Source organism: Eulemur rufifrons, chromosome 7 (assembly GCF_041146395.1).
Source record: "Eulemur rufifrons isolate Redbay chromosome 7, OSU_ERuf_1, whole genome shotgun sequence".
In the NCBI taxonomy this organism is placed as follows: Eukaryota; Metazoa; Chordata; class Mammalia; order Primates; family Lemuridae; genus Eulemur; species Eulemur rufifrons.
In genome coordinates this window covers 188,565,518-188,581,141 of record NC_090989.1, presented here as the reverse complement: position 1 = coordinate 188,581,141, position 15,624 = coordinate 188,565,518, and the positions used below count along the sequence as shown (strand labels likewise).

Genomic DNA, 15,624 nt, shown 5'->3' with positions numbered 1-15,624 from the left:
GTGAAAGCCAGGCAGCCCTCAATAAAGGCAGATTCTCTCCGGTTCCACTTCAGACGAGGCCATCAAATAACGAACAAGGAAGCTCCACGCCCCCGGCCTCCTGCAACAGAGCCAGAATCACAGAGAACCAGGTACCAGAGCAGTGGTCCTCCAACCGCAAGGTGCATCAGAGTCACCTAGAGGGTTTGTTGAAACAGGCCACTCGAGTCTCTGAATCAGTAGATGAGGTGGGGCCCAATCACCCGCACTCCTAGCAGGCCCCCAGGTGACACTGCTGCTTAGGATGCTTTGAGAATCACAGATCCACCGAGAAGAACCAAGGGCTGCCAGATGGGCCACACGGAGAACTTACTCCCGTGTGGGGAATGAGCTTTTACAAACGCTGCTCCTCGAGATTTGCTGACTGCTCCAGACAAGTAACTCCCGCATGTTTCTCCTCTCAAATGGGAGCTTTTACTGTGGCTTCCTGTTCAAATTCCACCGTGGAATTTCGAGTGTGTTGGGGGAGGGGGTGTGGATCACTGCCCTCCGGTTGAGAGGCACTGGATCATCAGGGGCTGGTGGGGAGGGCTACACGTCACCCACAGATCTCAGGCTCCAGCTAAAGGAAGTGGCTGATTAGAACCCCAGGCCTGTCCCCCTTGAGGAAAGCATGTTTTATGGTGGGAAGACTGGTGTATATGGATATTTGGGAGGCCAAAGGGGAGGACTATGGCAGAGACCGCTAATTATCCCTCCAATATTTATTTCCTCCTCTTCTAGAGTAATAGAAGCTTTAGTTGTACGAATAACTTTCCAGCTAAGGATTACATTTCTCAGCCTCCCTTGCAGCCAGGTGTGATCCTGTGAGAAGGTTCTGGCCAATGGCTTGTGAGGGGAAGGTGCTAGGCAACTTCCCAGTCATGCCCTTAAAGGAAAAGGAACACGCCCACCCCTTCTTGCTGGCTGGAGTGTGCGTGTGGTGGCAGGCAGTGGCCATCTCAGATGACTCGGGCTTGTGTCCAAGCTGGCAGGGCTACGGAAAAGAAAGAACCTGGTCCTCAACACCATGGAGCTGCCATATCAGCCCAGGCCGGCCTGGCTGTCACAGGAAGAGAAATAAATGTCCGTCTCATCTACGCCACTGCGTCTGCCCACTGCTAACAGAAGCGAACCTGGAAGGCTGACACAAGAGACTACCGGAGGCCGGGCGCGGTGGCTCACGCCTGTAATCCTAGCACTCTGGGAGCCCGAGGCGGGTGGATTGCTCAAGGTCAGGAGTTCGAGACCAGCCTGAGCAAGAGTGAGACCCCCATCTCTACTAAAAATAGAAAGAAATTATTTGGCCAACTAAAATATATATAGAAAAGATTAGCCGGGCATGGTGGCGCGTGCCTGTAGTCCCAGCTACTCGGGAGGCTGAGGCAGTAGGATCGCTTGAGCCCAGGAGTCTGAGGTTGCTGTGAGCTAGGCTGATGCCACGGCACTCACTCTAGCCCGGGCAACAAAGCGAGACTCTGTCTCAAAAAAAAAAAAAAAGAGACTACCGGAAACGGCCAAGAGAATAAGAAGGCGCTGAGGCAGGCAAGCAGATTTGCAGGGGGCTAGGAATGTTACCAGCCTTCTGTACTGATTCATCCTGATTCTTACAACAGTCAGTGTTTGACAAAGTAAGTAACGAGAGCCTGGGCAATTGAGGCTGACACCCACAGAACCAGCGCTTACACAATCAGACCAGGCGGCTACAGCCCACGATGTCAAGAGACTTTATGTAAACACGTCCCCAGTGTTTCCCCATCAAGCTTTCTTATATCGAGGATTTTGTGGGCGGGGCGGGAGGTTTCAAGTACTATTGTATTCAAATCTGTTTTTTAAAGCCCTTTAAGAAGTGGTTGGTAGAAGTCAGGTTCTCAAACTGCCAGAGGCAGCTGAGCAAGTTAATAAAGGATCTTAAGCAAGTAAATGAAAAATAACATTTAACTGATGTTACAATTAGGGAAGGGGGGAAGAGGCTTTGACCGGTTGCAACAATAAACTTAAAATACCTCTCACATGATCTCTATAGTCACCTCCAAGTGACAGGGATTTATAACACCTTTTTTCCTAATTAAAAGAAAAGGCCAGGCACAGTGGCTCACACCTGTAATCCCAGCACTCTGGATTGCTTGAGTTAGGAGTTTCAGACCAGCATAAGCAAGAATGAGACCCCATCTCTACAAAAAATAGAAAAATCAGGCAGGTGTGGTGGCATGCACCTACAGTCCCAGGTACTCGGGAGGCTGAGGCAAGAGGATCACTTGAGCGCAGGAGTTTGAGGTTATAGGGAACTATGATGATCCCACTGCACTCTAGCCCGGGCAACAGAGCAAGACCTTATCTCAAAAACAAGACAAAAAACCCACAAGATGCAGAAAAGAGAAGTGCCTTGCCCGAGGACTCAAACCCATAGTCAAACACAACCAGAACCCCAAAACAGAACAGCCAGGGGGTTTGCGGATGTGGAGACCAGACCTAATCTCTCTTCCTCAGGCAGTTTTCATCAACAGGGCTAAGGGGAAGAGAAAAGAGGCTCAGCGAACAAGAGCGAAGGGTAGTGGTGGTGAGAACAGGAGAGCTGGATCTCAGTAAAGTTCTAAGCAGAACAGAGGCTGATGGGCAACACATCACTAGTGTTGCCTGGAAGCCCAAAGACTGCGTTCAGTAGCAAGTGATGCAGCTGAAGTCCCCATGTGAACCCTATGCAGACACACCTAGGTGTGACCTCCATCTCCCCAGCATCGGATGTGCGCCCGTGGGCAAGTCCCTTAGCCATTCTTGGCCTGGTTCCTCAGAGCAGACCCTCAGGGGGCTGCTGGGAGGGGCCGAGCACTCAGCAGAAGACCCAGCACCTCCGAAGTGCTCGGGCAGGCAGTGCCTGTAATCCCAGCACTCCGGGAGGCTAGGAGAATCGCTTGAGACCAGGAGTTAAAGACCAGCCTGGGCAACACAGTGAGACCTGTCTCTACAAAAAATTTAAAGAACTAGCCGAGCACGGTGATGTGCGCCTGTAGTCCTTGCTATTTGGGAGGCTGAGGTGAGGAGGAGTTTGAGGCTACAGTGCGCTATGATCATGCCACTGCACTCCAGCCTGGGTGACAAAGCAGGACCCTATCTCTTAAAGTAAAAAAGTGCTCAGGCAGTGTTCCCTTAAAAACAGTGTCACACTGAGATGACTATATTTCTTTAAATCTTGTACTATAGTCTTTGTTGACCTTAAGTTAAGAGTCTGCTTGAGATTAGTCAACAGTCAGTCCTGACGTCAATGGTGAGAGTGTGTCCGAGAAGAGGAGGCCAGTGTCTCAATCCCTGGTGCTTCTCTGCTTTCACACGTTGGGACACCCTTGCAACATCTCAGCCTACTCTGCAGGGGTAAAACCAGTGTCCGCCACTGTCCCCTTCCCCCAGGTGGACCCGGCTGGAGCCCCCACCCCAGCTCCTGACTGCGCTTGAGCCAGTGGCTCTTCCCCTCCCTCTCCAGCGGCACCCCCAGCTTCCTTTCCGACCATTAAGAGTTTACCATTAATTCTCCCAAAATGTGAAAAACATTTTAGGGCACACTCACTCAATCATCGTTTCTCAGTATCTGCCACATGCCAGGTTCTGGGGCCGCAGCCAAGCTGGGCAGGTCACACCAACCAACCCAATGCCATGTGGTACTAGTGGTAATGCGGGCAAAGGGCCCACGACTGTCCAGAGGGGCCTCTGTGTGTCACCCAGCCCAACCCCCTCCCTGGACGAAGATGGGGTCGTGAGGTCTGAGGCCCGGAGAAAGGAAGGGACTTGCCGGGATCCCACAACCAAGGGCCGAGCCTGGCCGGGAACGCAGGCCCGCCGAGTCTGCACCTCGCTGACCTCAGTGAACACCTGGCCTTCGCGTGTCAACCTCAGTGACAGGGAGAAGCTCTCTCAGAGAAAATGGTATTTCCCAAGGCAGGGAAGTAAAAAGAAAAAAAAATATTACTCAGGAATAGGGCCTTGCAAAAAAAAAAATAGAGCATTGCAATGGGAATACACATGCCAAGGTAAACTGTGTGTGTATTCAGGGAGGTTTTTTAAAGGAAAATGAGGAGGACGACATAATTGTCTTGAGCTAACTACCTTGGCGACGAAGATCAATAACGGGTGATGCCAGTCTGAGGCTGGACAGGCAGTTGCTGGGCAGATGTCCTCACAGAAGTATTTTTTATGTAAGTTTGTGATGGCCTTGGCAAACGGTTGCGGTTTTTTGTAGAGTCTTTTGTGACAGTTTTTGTTATTGGCCATTTATGTACAAGAACCCTTCTCATCATGGCCTTCCCTGGCTCTGTTTCTCAGGATTTTTTTTTTAACACAAGTGACTTCATTTTGATTCTCTGCACTTTCACAGTGGGCATGTGAGAAGACGGATGGTGGTCTGACAAGATTCAGGAGAACGGGCAGGGGGTGGTTTCAGTTGGTTCCAGAGGCGCAGGGAGGCTGTGGACTGTGCGGATCACCCTCGCCAGTCTGAGGAGGAAGGAGAGCTCCAAGGGCGTGGGGAGGCTGGCCAGACAGGGCTGGGGACAGCAGAAGTCCGGGGGAGGCCGTGACAGAGAGGTGCCACCTCTTGATTTATAGAGCACTCCGCTGGGGACATAAAGGGAGGAGTGGTCACGCCTGTGCAGAGACAAGCCCGGCTGGAGTGTCACTCGGTCACTCGCATCGTGAGCAGCACCCTCCCCATTCCCTGCCCCACACAGGAGGGGAGGAGATGGCCCAGCGTGGTCTGCCCCATGGGGCCCCCAAAAGCCCAGCCTGGGCTGCAGCTCCAGGTCCCCCCACCTGGAGGACCACCCCAGCGTTCCCTGTTCTCCCCATTTGTCTCTGAGGGTGAGCTGGATAAGTCCCCACCCCTCAGTCCCTCGCTCTAAGCCCCTCCTCATGAAAGCCTTCCTTGATTTCGGAAGGCCCGAGGGGCAGCCAGGCAGGTGCTGAACCTGGTCTGTTGGTCCAGCCAGGAGAGTCTCAGCTCAGGAACCCCAGACAGGACATCTCCAGGCCTCTGTGGCTCTGAAGGCCCTGCCCTCTGCCCTCCACTGCACCCGGGCTCTTTGGGACCTCTGCACGTGCCAATACCTCTCCCCAGGCTCTCTTACCCCAGCTCTTCACATGGCTGTCTCCTTTCTGTTCCTCCAGTTTCCCCTCCTCAGAGTGGCCTTCCTTGACCACTCTGTCCTAGGATGCTCCGCGACCTGGTCACTTTATTCTACTGGCCCGTTTCTTTAACTTGTCTATTTACTTTCACTTGTTTTCCTGTCTATTAACTGTCTGCTCACAAGACTATGCTCCCCATGAGGGCAGAGGGCTGTTCCTTTGCCAGCACTGCAAACCTTTCAGAACCTAGGACAGCACCAGGCACTGGGCAGGTGCTCAGTAAGTACCCAGAAAGACTGGCTACCTGGGCCCCACTGTCTCTTTGTGGACGTAGGGAGGGGTGGGGGTAACCAGGGTAACCAGGCCCCTCATCCCACTACCTTCTGCTGAACACAGGCTGAAGGCCGGCACTCGACACGCCACTCCCTTCGGGTTCACAGCCACCCTTCAAGGTCGGGAGGTATTGTTACCAGCTAAATACATCCCCATCATGATTGTATTCTCCGGTAGGAGCTTAATTTGGTAATATTGATATCAATATCAATCAGAACTTAAAATATATAAACCTTCAGCCCAGCCATACCAATGCCAGAAAGTCATCCTACAGCTGCACTTACACATGTGCAAAAACAGGGTATGTCATTCCAAGGGTGAGTGTCATGACACTGTATAGACAAGAAAAATGCTAGAAGCAACCTAAACACCAATCAGTAGGGAGCAAGGTAATAAATCATAGTACATCTTCTGTCACAGGAATACAACACAGCTGTTAAAAAGAATGTGTCAATATGAAACAATCTCCAAAACCTACATGTAGGTGGGAAACAGTGTACGACAGTGTGCACGGGATGCTACTCTCTGTATTAAAAAGGGGTTGCAGGTACATAATGTGCTGCCCATGCAAAGACAGCTTCTAGTAAGACACAAGAGATTGTTAACAATCATTACTTCTTGGGATGTAAAACAGGAAAAGAGGATGACGACATGAATCATTTTCACTGTAGGCTTTGTTGAATGTTTATGTCATAGCTCTTGGGTTTTTTAAAAATTTTTTATTATTTTTGGAATAGATAACTCATATTTATTTGGGGGGGGGGCTTTTTCCCGAAAAAGAAGAATATCATTACATACTTAAAATAGGGGTTTTTTTTGTTATTATGATTAAGTGTAGAGTTTATTTGACCCCTTGAGGATGGCCACCCAGGGGCATAGATTCAAGTTGTCCTGAATATATACTCCCAGTAACCCAAATTTAAAAGGTATGAAGGGATTTATAGTAAAGTCTCCCTCCAACACCTTGTTCCCTGGCCACTCATTTCCTCTCCCCACAGGTAACCATGGTTACCAGCTTCTTAGGTGCATAACAAACTCATTAAAATTTTTTTAAAAAGTAAAAGATTGGCCGGGCGCGGTGGCTCACGCCTGTAATCCTAGCACTCTGGGAGGCCGAGGCGGGTGGATCGCTCGAGGTCAGGAGTTCCAGACCAGCCTGAGCAAGAGTGAGACCCCGTCTCTACTAAAAATAGAAAGAAATTATATGGACAACTAAAATATATATATACAAAAAATTAGCCGGGCATGGTGGTGCATGCCTGTAGTCCCAGCTACTCAGGAGGCTGAGGCAGTAGGATCGCTTAAGTCCAGGAGTTTGAGGTTGCTGTGAGCTAGACTGACGCCACGGCACTCACTCTAGCCCGGGCAACAGAGGGAGACTCTGTCTCAAAAAAAAAAAAGTAAAAGATTAAAAAAGGCCAGAGAGTGCAGCTCATGCCAAACAGCTCGGGAGCATGACAGCCCCACCAGGAAGGGCACCAGGGTTACTCACAGTTGAGGACGATCTGGGCGGCTCGGTAGAGCTCCAGGTGGCACAGGAGGTCCACGAGCTGCTGGACGGTGGCCTGCCGCATGCCCCACCACCAGAGCAGCTCCCGCGTGATGCTCGTGCCCTGCACCCGCTCCAAGGACTTGATCTTCCGCAGCTGGGTCAGATCTGTGATCACGTAGGAGGCTGGAGGGCAAGTGAGAGGACTCGGCTTAGAGTTGGAGAGGCAGTCCCTCCAGGAGAGAGAGGGTTCCCACGCTAGCCCGGCTTTGTCCAGGACATTCTCCCCACTCACCCCACCCATACCGGAAACACCATGGTTAGCTGAGGTCCACAGGTGGCCCCAAGTTATAATATAACACTAAGTCTATTGAATACCCATGGGGACTGGCACACAAACGTAAATATCAACGTAGCTGCCACAGAAGACTTAGGAGAAAGAGCACACAGGACAACAGGGTAGCAGAGCTTCACTGCTTCTTTGCTATGGGCGGTGCCCTCGCCAGTGGGAGTCTCAGGGGGTAACAGAGCTCTGCCCGTCTCCTCTTCTAGAATGGAAAACCCCACATGGGAAGGGGGTTTTACCTATGTCCTGGGCCTGTCACAGGCCCAGAACTGAGAACAGTGCCTGGGCTCAGAGGAGGGGTAGGGCCAGCACAAGGCCGAGGCAAGGAAAGCCCCTGGGAGCAAAAGGTGAGGAGGCACTCGCTGTAAGGGCCCCCTGCACCCGCAGGCCCCCAGGAATAGGGGCCTCCTTCCATTTTGTCCCGGGCAGCTCACTCTCCTTGGCTAAGCCCCTGCCGTGCTGGGGGGACTCAGTAAGTACATAATAAATGAATGGATGAATGAACCCACGCCCCACTGTCCTCTCAGAACTGTTATAAGGATCAAGATAGCCCGGGGAAAACAAAAGCACTTTGCCAATTCCGAAGTACTAGACAAAATTTGCAGGGAACTACTGTTGGCAATAATAAAAATAGTGCATTCTTCCTCTTCATTTTTTACCACAAAATTAATTGTAGTTCGCTAAAGAGAACATGGAAAATACCGGGGGGAAAAAAGTTACACAGCGTCCTGCCACCCTCCTGAGCCACTAGGGTACTTTCCCTTTCCAAAAGTCACCCTTCTACATCAGTGTGGCTTTGGACATAGTTGTTGCCAGACTGGAGGCAAAATTTTGCCCCCTGCTCTTATCATCATTATACCACACACATTTTCTGACGTGTTGCAGCTCTTCATAAATGGCATTTTCAAGGCCAGTATTCCATTGAGTTTACTTAAGTGAGGGAGGCATTTTTTTAAAGCTAGGAATAAAGTAATCAAGCTTCAGTTCCAGGATTTCAGCAGTCATGCCGAGGGAATGGATGTGAACATCAAGTCACTCATTCACTCATTCAGCAAAGCATTACTAAGGCTGCCTGTGTGCTAGGCTGGGACAAGCTCTCGAGACTGTGTTGAGTAACCTAAAATTCCACGGAGCTTTTCTGCCTGGAAATTACAAACACAGGTGGGCCACATAGGGAAAGGTGAGGCAAAAGATGAAGCCCAGGACCACATAATGAAGACCCACCAATAAATGCTGGGCTTTAGAATTTGGACTTGACCCTAAGAGCCGCAGGAGACCACGGAAGATCTCAGATCTCAGAGCCAGGGAGTAATGTGATCAGACTGCAGAAGTCCCCTCCCCTCTGGACAGAATGGGCTTGCGACAGCTTCCTGCAGATAGAAAGCCTCCAGAAGAAGTGCCTGGCTGGGAATGGAAAGTTCCTGAGTTGCATCTTTAGTCACTGGAAACCCCAGACCAGGCTCCTGGTCAGTGAGAAGTGATGTCAGCCCAGTCAGGGGCCACTTCCAGCAGTGCACAGAAGAGAGGAGAGGGAAGAGGAAGGAACATCCCTTCCCCACAATCCCCACCATGGACCCAACTGCGCTATTATTCATCCGCACACACCTCCCACCCTTGGGAGGCGGCATGAGGTAATGGGAAAAACAGAAGCCCCGGGCTGCCGCTGGTGGCCAGTGGCAGTGGGAACTCAGCCAAGGCCCTGACCCTGCGTGGGCTGAACTTTCCTCGCTCGTAATGCAGGAGAAAGGGGAATTAAACTCCGAGGCGCCTTCCAGTTTGGACATTTTAGTTCCATGAAAGCAACATATCTTAAACTATTGACCCATCAGCATTTAACCAGACCCTTTAAACAGGGTCAAGACAAGCTAGAGATCTCGGGGGATGAGTCACCACTGAGGGCACCTGCTAAGTCCATAGCTCTTTCCTCAGCACAGGCGAGCAACACCTGGTCATTGTTGAACATCTGGAAAACAGAAGGAGATCAAAGTCCTCCTGATCATTCCTCTTGGAAGACCCCGAGGAAACCACTGGTTATACTTTGGCATCTAATCTTCCGGACTTTTTTCCACAGATATAAGAACATGTGCGTATGTGGTGGTTCAGAGGCCAGATCTTGGATTTGAGGCCTGAGTTCAAATCCTGTCTCTGCTGCTTGCTTGCTGTGCATTTGCGGACGGCCCTTCACCTCTCCCTGAGCCTCGGTTTCCTCCTCTTTCAAACAAGGATGGCAGCAGCACCTGCCTCAGAGATTGCTGTGAGGACTGGATGAGTTACCTGTACAGAAGCACCTGGAACAGTGCTTAGCATATAACAAATGTGATATGAATGTTAGCTGTAAGTGTTAAACTATGTACATTCTATGAAAACCTGTTTTTATCCCCGATGGTTAACAGCATGTGCAGACTATCACTCCAAGATCCTGAATCCTGCAGGAATTCACCTAAGGCAGTAGAAAACCTTGCCCATCTCCAAAGTCCTCCAGAGCAGGGACAGAACAGCCTCCTGAAATGACCTGTTGTAGGGTCAACTGTTCTTTCTCTAGACTAACCAGACTCGTCCCTAGGCCGGGGGAAGGGGAAAAGCCCTAAAGACATTTACAACTGTCCTGCCCCCTAAGCCGCTCAGCAACTCTGTGAGGGGTTATTACAGACGAGGAAACTCAAGGCTCAGAGATTGGCAGTCACTTGCCTGACGTCACACAGCCGGGCAGGGGCTAAGCAGCGCTGTGCACATTGGCTGGCACATGCGTGAGTGAAGAGGGGGCGATGGGGAGCAGTCCAACAAAGGAGCCCCTGCCCTAAGCCCCTCTGCACACACCTCAGTGGGTGAAGGTGTGAGAATCCCTCTTCACGTGGGCTCAGACAGACTCCAGCGGACACAGCTGTGGTCACAGAGAAACGAACAAGAGGCAGCCAGACCATCTGCTGACAAACGTGAAATCCAAAAGAGCATGCCTGTTTGTGGCAGGGGGATTTTCTGAATCATTTTAGATTTCTTCCCACACACCTACTCTCTCCCTCCCAGACCACAACCAGCTGTGAGGGACCATCTTTTTCTAAAGTGACCCGCAGAGGCCAGGATGTTTTAGGGCTGGCGGGACAATCACAATCAATCGTTCAGAGGAAACCGGACAGCTTGGGGACTGGTGGCACAGCAGCCTCCCAGGCCTGAGGCCTCTGCCCCAGCGTGGGAAGTGGGCTGACCCTGGCTCCCAGCCAGCTCTGCAGGGTGGGAGGTGGACATGGCCGTGTCCTCACCACTCCCACGCCTTCGGCCCATCTTCCCACAAGTGGTCGCTGAGTGCCTGCCCGCTGCCGGACGCCATTCCAGGCTCTGGGAATCCAGGAGTGAACCAGACGGGTCAGGCCCCTGCCCTCGTGGCATTTACATCCTACGGGGACAGACGGCTGGAAAGAAGGAACAAGGTAACATCAAAGCCCTTTAAGTGAAGTGAAGGAAATGAAACACGGTGACCAGAGAGGAAGAGCAGGCAGGAAAGGCCTCTCAATCAACGCGACAAGGGAGCCGACCTGAAGGACTGCGGTAGACTGAAAAATGCCCCTGCCCCCAAGACGGCCGCATATTAAGCTCCGAGAGCTGCGACTATGGTACCTTACATGGCAAAAGGGACCTTGCAGATGGGATTAAGTTGAGGATTCTGAGATGAGGAGATTATCCTACAGTACCCGCGTCAGGCCAAGGTACCAGGGAGTACCCTGGGCCAGGGAGGCAGAAGTGTCAGATTGAGAGAAGAGGCGATGGCAGAAGCAGGGGTCAGAGAGAAGGGTTTGAAGATGGAGGAAGAGGTCACCAGCCAAGGGACGCAGCAGGTCTCTAGGGGCTGGTCAAGGCACAGAAACGGGTTCTCCCCTAGACCTTCCTCGACATTAGGACTTCTGACCTCCAGAATTGTAGGATAATGTGCTGTGTGCTGTTTTAAGCCACTATATTTGTGGTAACTTGTTAAGGCAGCAAGAGGAAGCTAATACAGACCAGACAGACAGCCATGGGGAACAGAGCAGTAGAATGTCCCAGGCAGAAGGAACAAAAGGAACAGCTAGTCCAAAGGCCCTGAGTCTGGCCCAAGGACCCGGGCCAGTATGGCTGGAGCAGGGTAGGCAAGACGGTGTGGAAGGAGAGGTGGTCCAACAGATCCATAGGGGTCGGATCTATGTCGGAACTGGCAGGCCTGGTGAGGAGTTCAGATCATATCCTCAATTACAGTGGAAGCCTCTCGGGACTGTGAGCAACTCTGATGTCTCCAAAGCCTACAAAGTCAGAGGTGTGTCCAAGAAAGATATACAAATGGCAATAAGCACATGAAAAGATGCTCAACAGCATTAGTCATTAGGGAAATGCAAATAAAAACCACAGTGAGATGCCACTTCACACCCGCTCAGCTAGAATCAAAAAGATGACAATAACTTATGTTGACAAGGTTGTGGAGAAATTGTAACCCTCATACATTGCTGGTTTGGCCACTGTGGAAAACAGTCTGACAGCCCCTCAGATGGCTAAACATAAGAGTTGCCGCATGACCCAGCAATTCCACTCCTAGGTATATACCCAGGGGAAATGAAAACACATGTCCACATGTTACGTAGGCAGTTACGATCTCCGGCTCTTCTAGGGACAAAGGTGCCCTGCTCTGGTGCTGTATCGAGCAATTGCTCCACCTGGGAAGAAAGATAAGGACGGGCCCTCCGTTCAGGTGTTGCCCGACCCTTAATCCTACACTGAGCAAAGGCTACACCTGGGGAAGAAGGGAATGCTTTATCACGTCTGGGAATGCCGCAGCTCAGGCCTGACAGGATTTATAAACCCCTGTTGATCATTTGATAACATCCCCCACCTCCTGAGAGCCCGCCCCTGGACTGGGCTAATAAAAGGAAACAATCCGAGAAGTCAGGGAGAAAGTGAGTTGGTTTCTTTCCACTGGCCGAGACAGTCTCATTTTGTTCTACAAGAAAGAGCTGCTCTTGTGAAATTGCTTTCTGCCGGAGGTTACTCCATCATATTGGCCCTGCTGGTGATTTTTCCAAGATCATGGTCTGGACTTGACACTTCGGTGTGTTTGGTCATTCTTTGGCCAAGAGCACACCAAGAATCTAGGGCAGACTGCCATCATGACACACACACAAAAACTTGCACACAAATGTTCACAGCAGCATTATTCATAATAGCCAAAAAGTGGAAACAACCCAATGTCCATCAACTGATGAGTGAATAAATAAAATGTGGTATATCCATACAATGAAATAGCATTCAGAATAAAAAGAAATGAAGTGCTGATGCATGCCACAGCATGGATGAACCTTGAAAACATTGTGCTAAATGAAAGAAGTCACAAAGGACCACATATTGTATGATTCCATTTATATGAAATGTCTGGAAGAGGCAATGCCTACAGCTGGGGGAAATGGGGAAAGGAGTTGGGATTGACACTTAAGGGGTACAGAGTTTCTTTTTGGGGAAATGAAAGTGTTCTAAGATTGTGGAGATGTATGCCCAACTCTGAATATACTAAGTGCTATTGAATTGTACACTTTGAGTGAATTGTACGGTATGTGAATTATATCTCAAAAAAAACTGTTTTTTTAAAAAGTCATAGGTGTGGCTTCTAAATTAATTTCTTAGGAACAGAAGTTGTCCTGGCATTTGCAATTGAAGGTTGGGCCAATATGGAAAAAATAAGAACAAGTCCCACACACAGTTTGTCACTGCCCAGGAAACATTTAAAGTAAAGTTGCAGATCATCCGAGCAATGGGACACAGTACAGTCTAGAAAATCAGGTGGCAACAGACATTCTCATGGGTCTCTGAGCCTCTGACAGAGCCCCATTACCAGTGACTGCCTCTAAGAAGAGGGGGAACAGGGAGGCTGAGGACGGAGGGCGGGGGTGATATACTTCTGTTCTCTCCATCCTAGGTGCATTATCCACATCATTTCATCTACTACTTTTTCAATTAAAGATAGTTAATACACATACACACTGAAAATAAAAAACTGAATCCATGATGCTAAAGAATATTGCCTGGCAAGGGAAATAATTGTGGCATATTTTAAGTGGGGGGGAAAAAAAACCCAAGCTATCATACATATAAATATCTTTAGGGAAAAGACTAGAAGGCATAACATACCGAGCACTCTACTGGCACACAATAAGAAGCCAATAAACATTAGCTTCTATTACTATTATTGGCACTCAAATATTAAGAACAGTTATTGCTGAGTGGTAGAATCTAATCTTTGTGCTATTGTTTGTTTCCCACAGTATTTTGTGCTAAGTACATATTACTTTTGTTACTGCATTAAAACACGGTTTCTGAACCTCAGCACTATTGATAACTCTTTGTGGTGGGGGATGTCTGTGCGTTGTAGGATATTTAGCAACATCCCTGGTGTCTACTTGGCATGCGCCAAGTTAGAACAACCGAAAGTGTCTCCAAACATTGGCAAATGTCCCCCAGGGGGCAAAACTGCCTGTGATTGAGAACCACTTAGTTAAAATATACATTTGCTTAAACTGGATGGATAACACATACATGTTCATTTTATTATTTTTTTAAACTGTACATATATATTATATACTCTTGTACAAATGGTATATTTCTTAATCTAACACTTTAATAAAAATATGCATTATTTTAAAAGTTAAGTAGCACTACTTACACTGACTTAAACCATAACACTAAGAATGATAATCAACATTTATGACTTGTAAGAATATCTAACACCTAGGGGCCGGTGCCATGGCTCACGCCTGTAATCCTAGCACTCTGGGAGGCCGAGGCGAGTTTATCATTTGAGCTCAGGGGTTCGAAACCAGCCTGATCAAGAGCGAGAGCCTGTCTCTGCTAAAAATAGAAATTAGCTGGACAACTAAAAAATATATAGAGAGAGAAAAATTAGGGGGGACAAGGGCAATATACGTAACCTAAACTTTTGTACCCCCATAACATGCTGAAATTAAAAAAAATTACATAAACTCAAAAAAAAAAAAAAGAAAAATTAGCTGGGCATGGTGGCGCATGCCTGTAGTCTCAGCTACTTAGGAGTTTGAGGCAGGATTGCTCAGGCCCAGGAGTTTGAGGTTGCTGTGAGCTAGGCTGACGCCATGGCACTCTAGCCCGGGCGACAGAGTGAGACTCTGTCTAAAAAAAAAAAAAAAGAATATCTAACACCTAGGTGCTGTGCTTTTTATACAATATTTTCATTCCCCACAACAACTTTATGAAGAAGCATAATTAACATCTCAAGTTTACAGATTAAGAAGCTGAGGCTCAGAGAGGTTAAGAAACTGCCCAAAGTCACACAGCTAGAAGGTGGTGGAGCCTGGAATGCAGATTTCCCTGGGAATCTGAGACCACACCTGCAACCTCCTCCTAGATGCCATGACCCTCTCAGCCAATCATCAGGCGCAAATAAACAAAACACATCAAGGAATTACAATTTAGTGAGTCCCGGTGGAGCCAGATGGCTTGGGTTCAAATGCCTCTCTGCCACTTAGCCACGCCATTCCACCTGAGCTAGTTACTCTACCTCATCTGTAAAATGGGGGGAAGTATGCATTTCATAGGCTGTTTGGGGGATTAAAGTAGATATAAACAGGGCCTGTCAGAGTAAGCACCCCGCAGCTGCGGGCTGCCACTGTTATTAATTTCACTGTAATCAGTATGGCAAAGTAGAGGCGAACAGATAGCTCCCAACAGAAATCTTCAAAGACAACACGCCACCTTCGAGACGATAAAACTGAGGTCCAGAACGGGACGGGAGCGAGGCCCCGGTCGGGAAATCTCAGCACACACGCCCCTGGGATCAGTACCCACTAAGTCCCGGAGTGGGACTGGCAGCCAGCTCAAAGCAGGATCCCTGGGGGGACCGGTCGCCCTGGCCCTCCCGGGCCCCACTCACCGAACTGCATCCAGTCCCACTCGCTGAGCGTGTCCATGTTTCGGCACAGGTCGTCCAGCACCCAGGAGGGCAGCTGGTAGATGTAGCAAGCCATGGTGGGGCTGCGCGAGGAACTGAATCGCACGCGGCGCGACCTGCTTCTCCAGCCAGAGGTGGGCAGTCCCCGCCAGCGGGCTGCGCCGTCCGGGAAGTGGGCGGGGCGGCGGGCCACCACTGCCCCCCAGCGGCCGCGGGCAGCAGGACGCAGCCACGCCGGCTCGACCCCAGTGGCTGGGGGACCCAAAGGAGGGTCATAACTGCGAGGAGAAACTGAGGCCCAGAGAAGAGAAGGAACATGGCAATTCTGCGGCAGTCGCGGGAGGCCTTGTGACCCCTTCCAGTGCTTTTGGCACTACACATCTATAATGCATG

General features: G+C 49.8%; 1 protein-coding gene across 1 annotated transcript in view; it reads right to left on the bottom strand.

The window, feature by feature from the left end:
• IRAK2 (interleukin 1 receptor associated kinase 2) overlaps positions 1–15,331 on the bottom strand; it is a 65,228-nt gene extending 49,897 nt beyond the window's left edge. Inside the window, exons 1-2 of the mRNA XM_069476133.1 lie at positions 15,214–15,331; positions 6,956–7,138 (exon numbers count right to left, since the gene is read on the bottom strand). Of these exons, the coding sequence (XP_069332234.1) occupies positions 6,956–7,138; positions 15,214–15,307 (277 nt within the window). The 5' untranslated portion in view covers positions 15,308–15,331. The remainder of the gene's footprint in view (positions 1–6,955; positions 7,139–15,213) is intronic.
• Between the last annotated feature and the right edge of the window lie 293 nt (positions 15,332–15,624).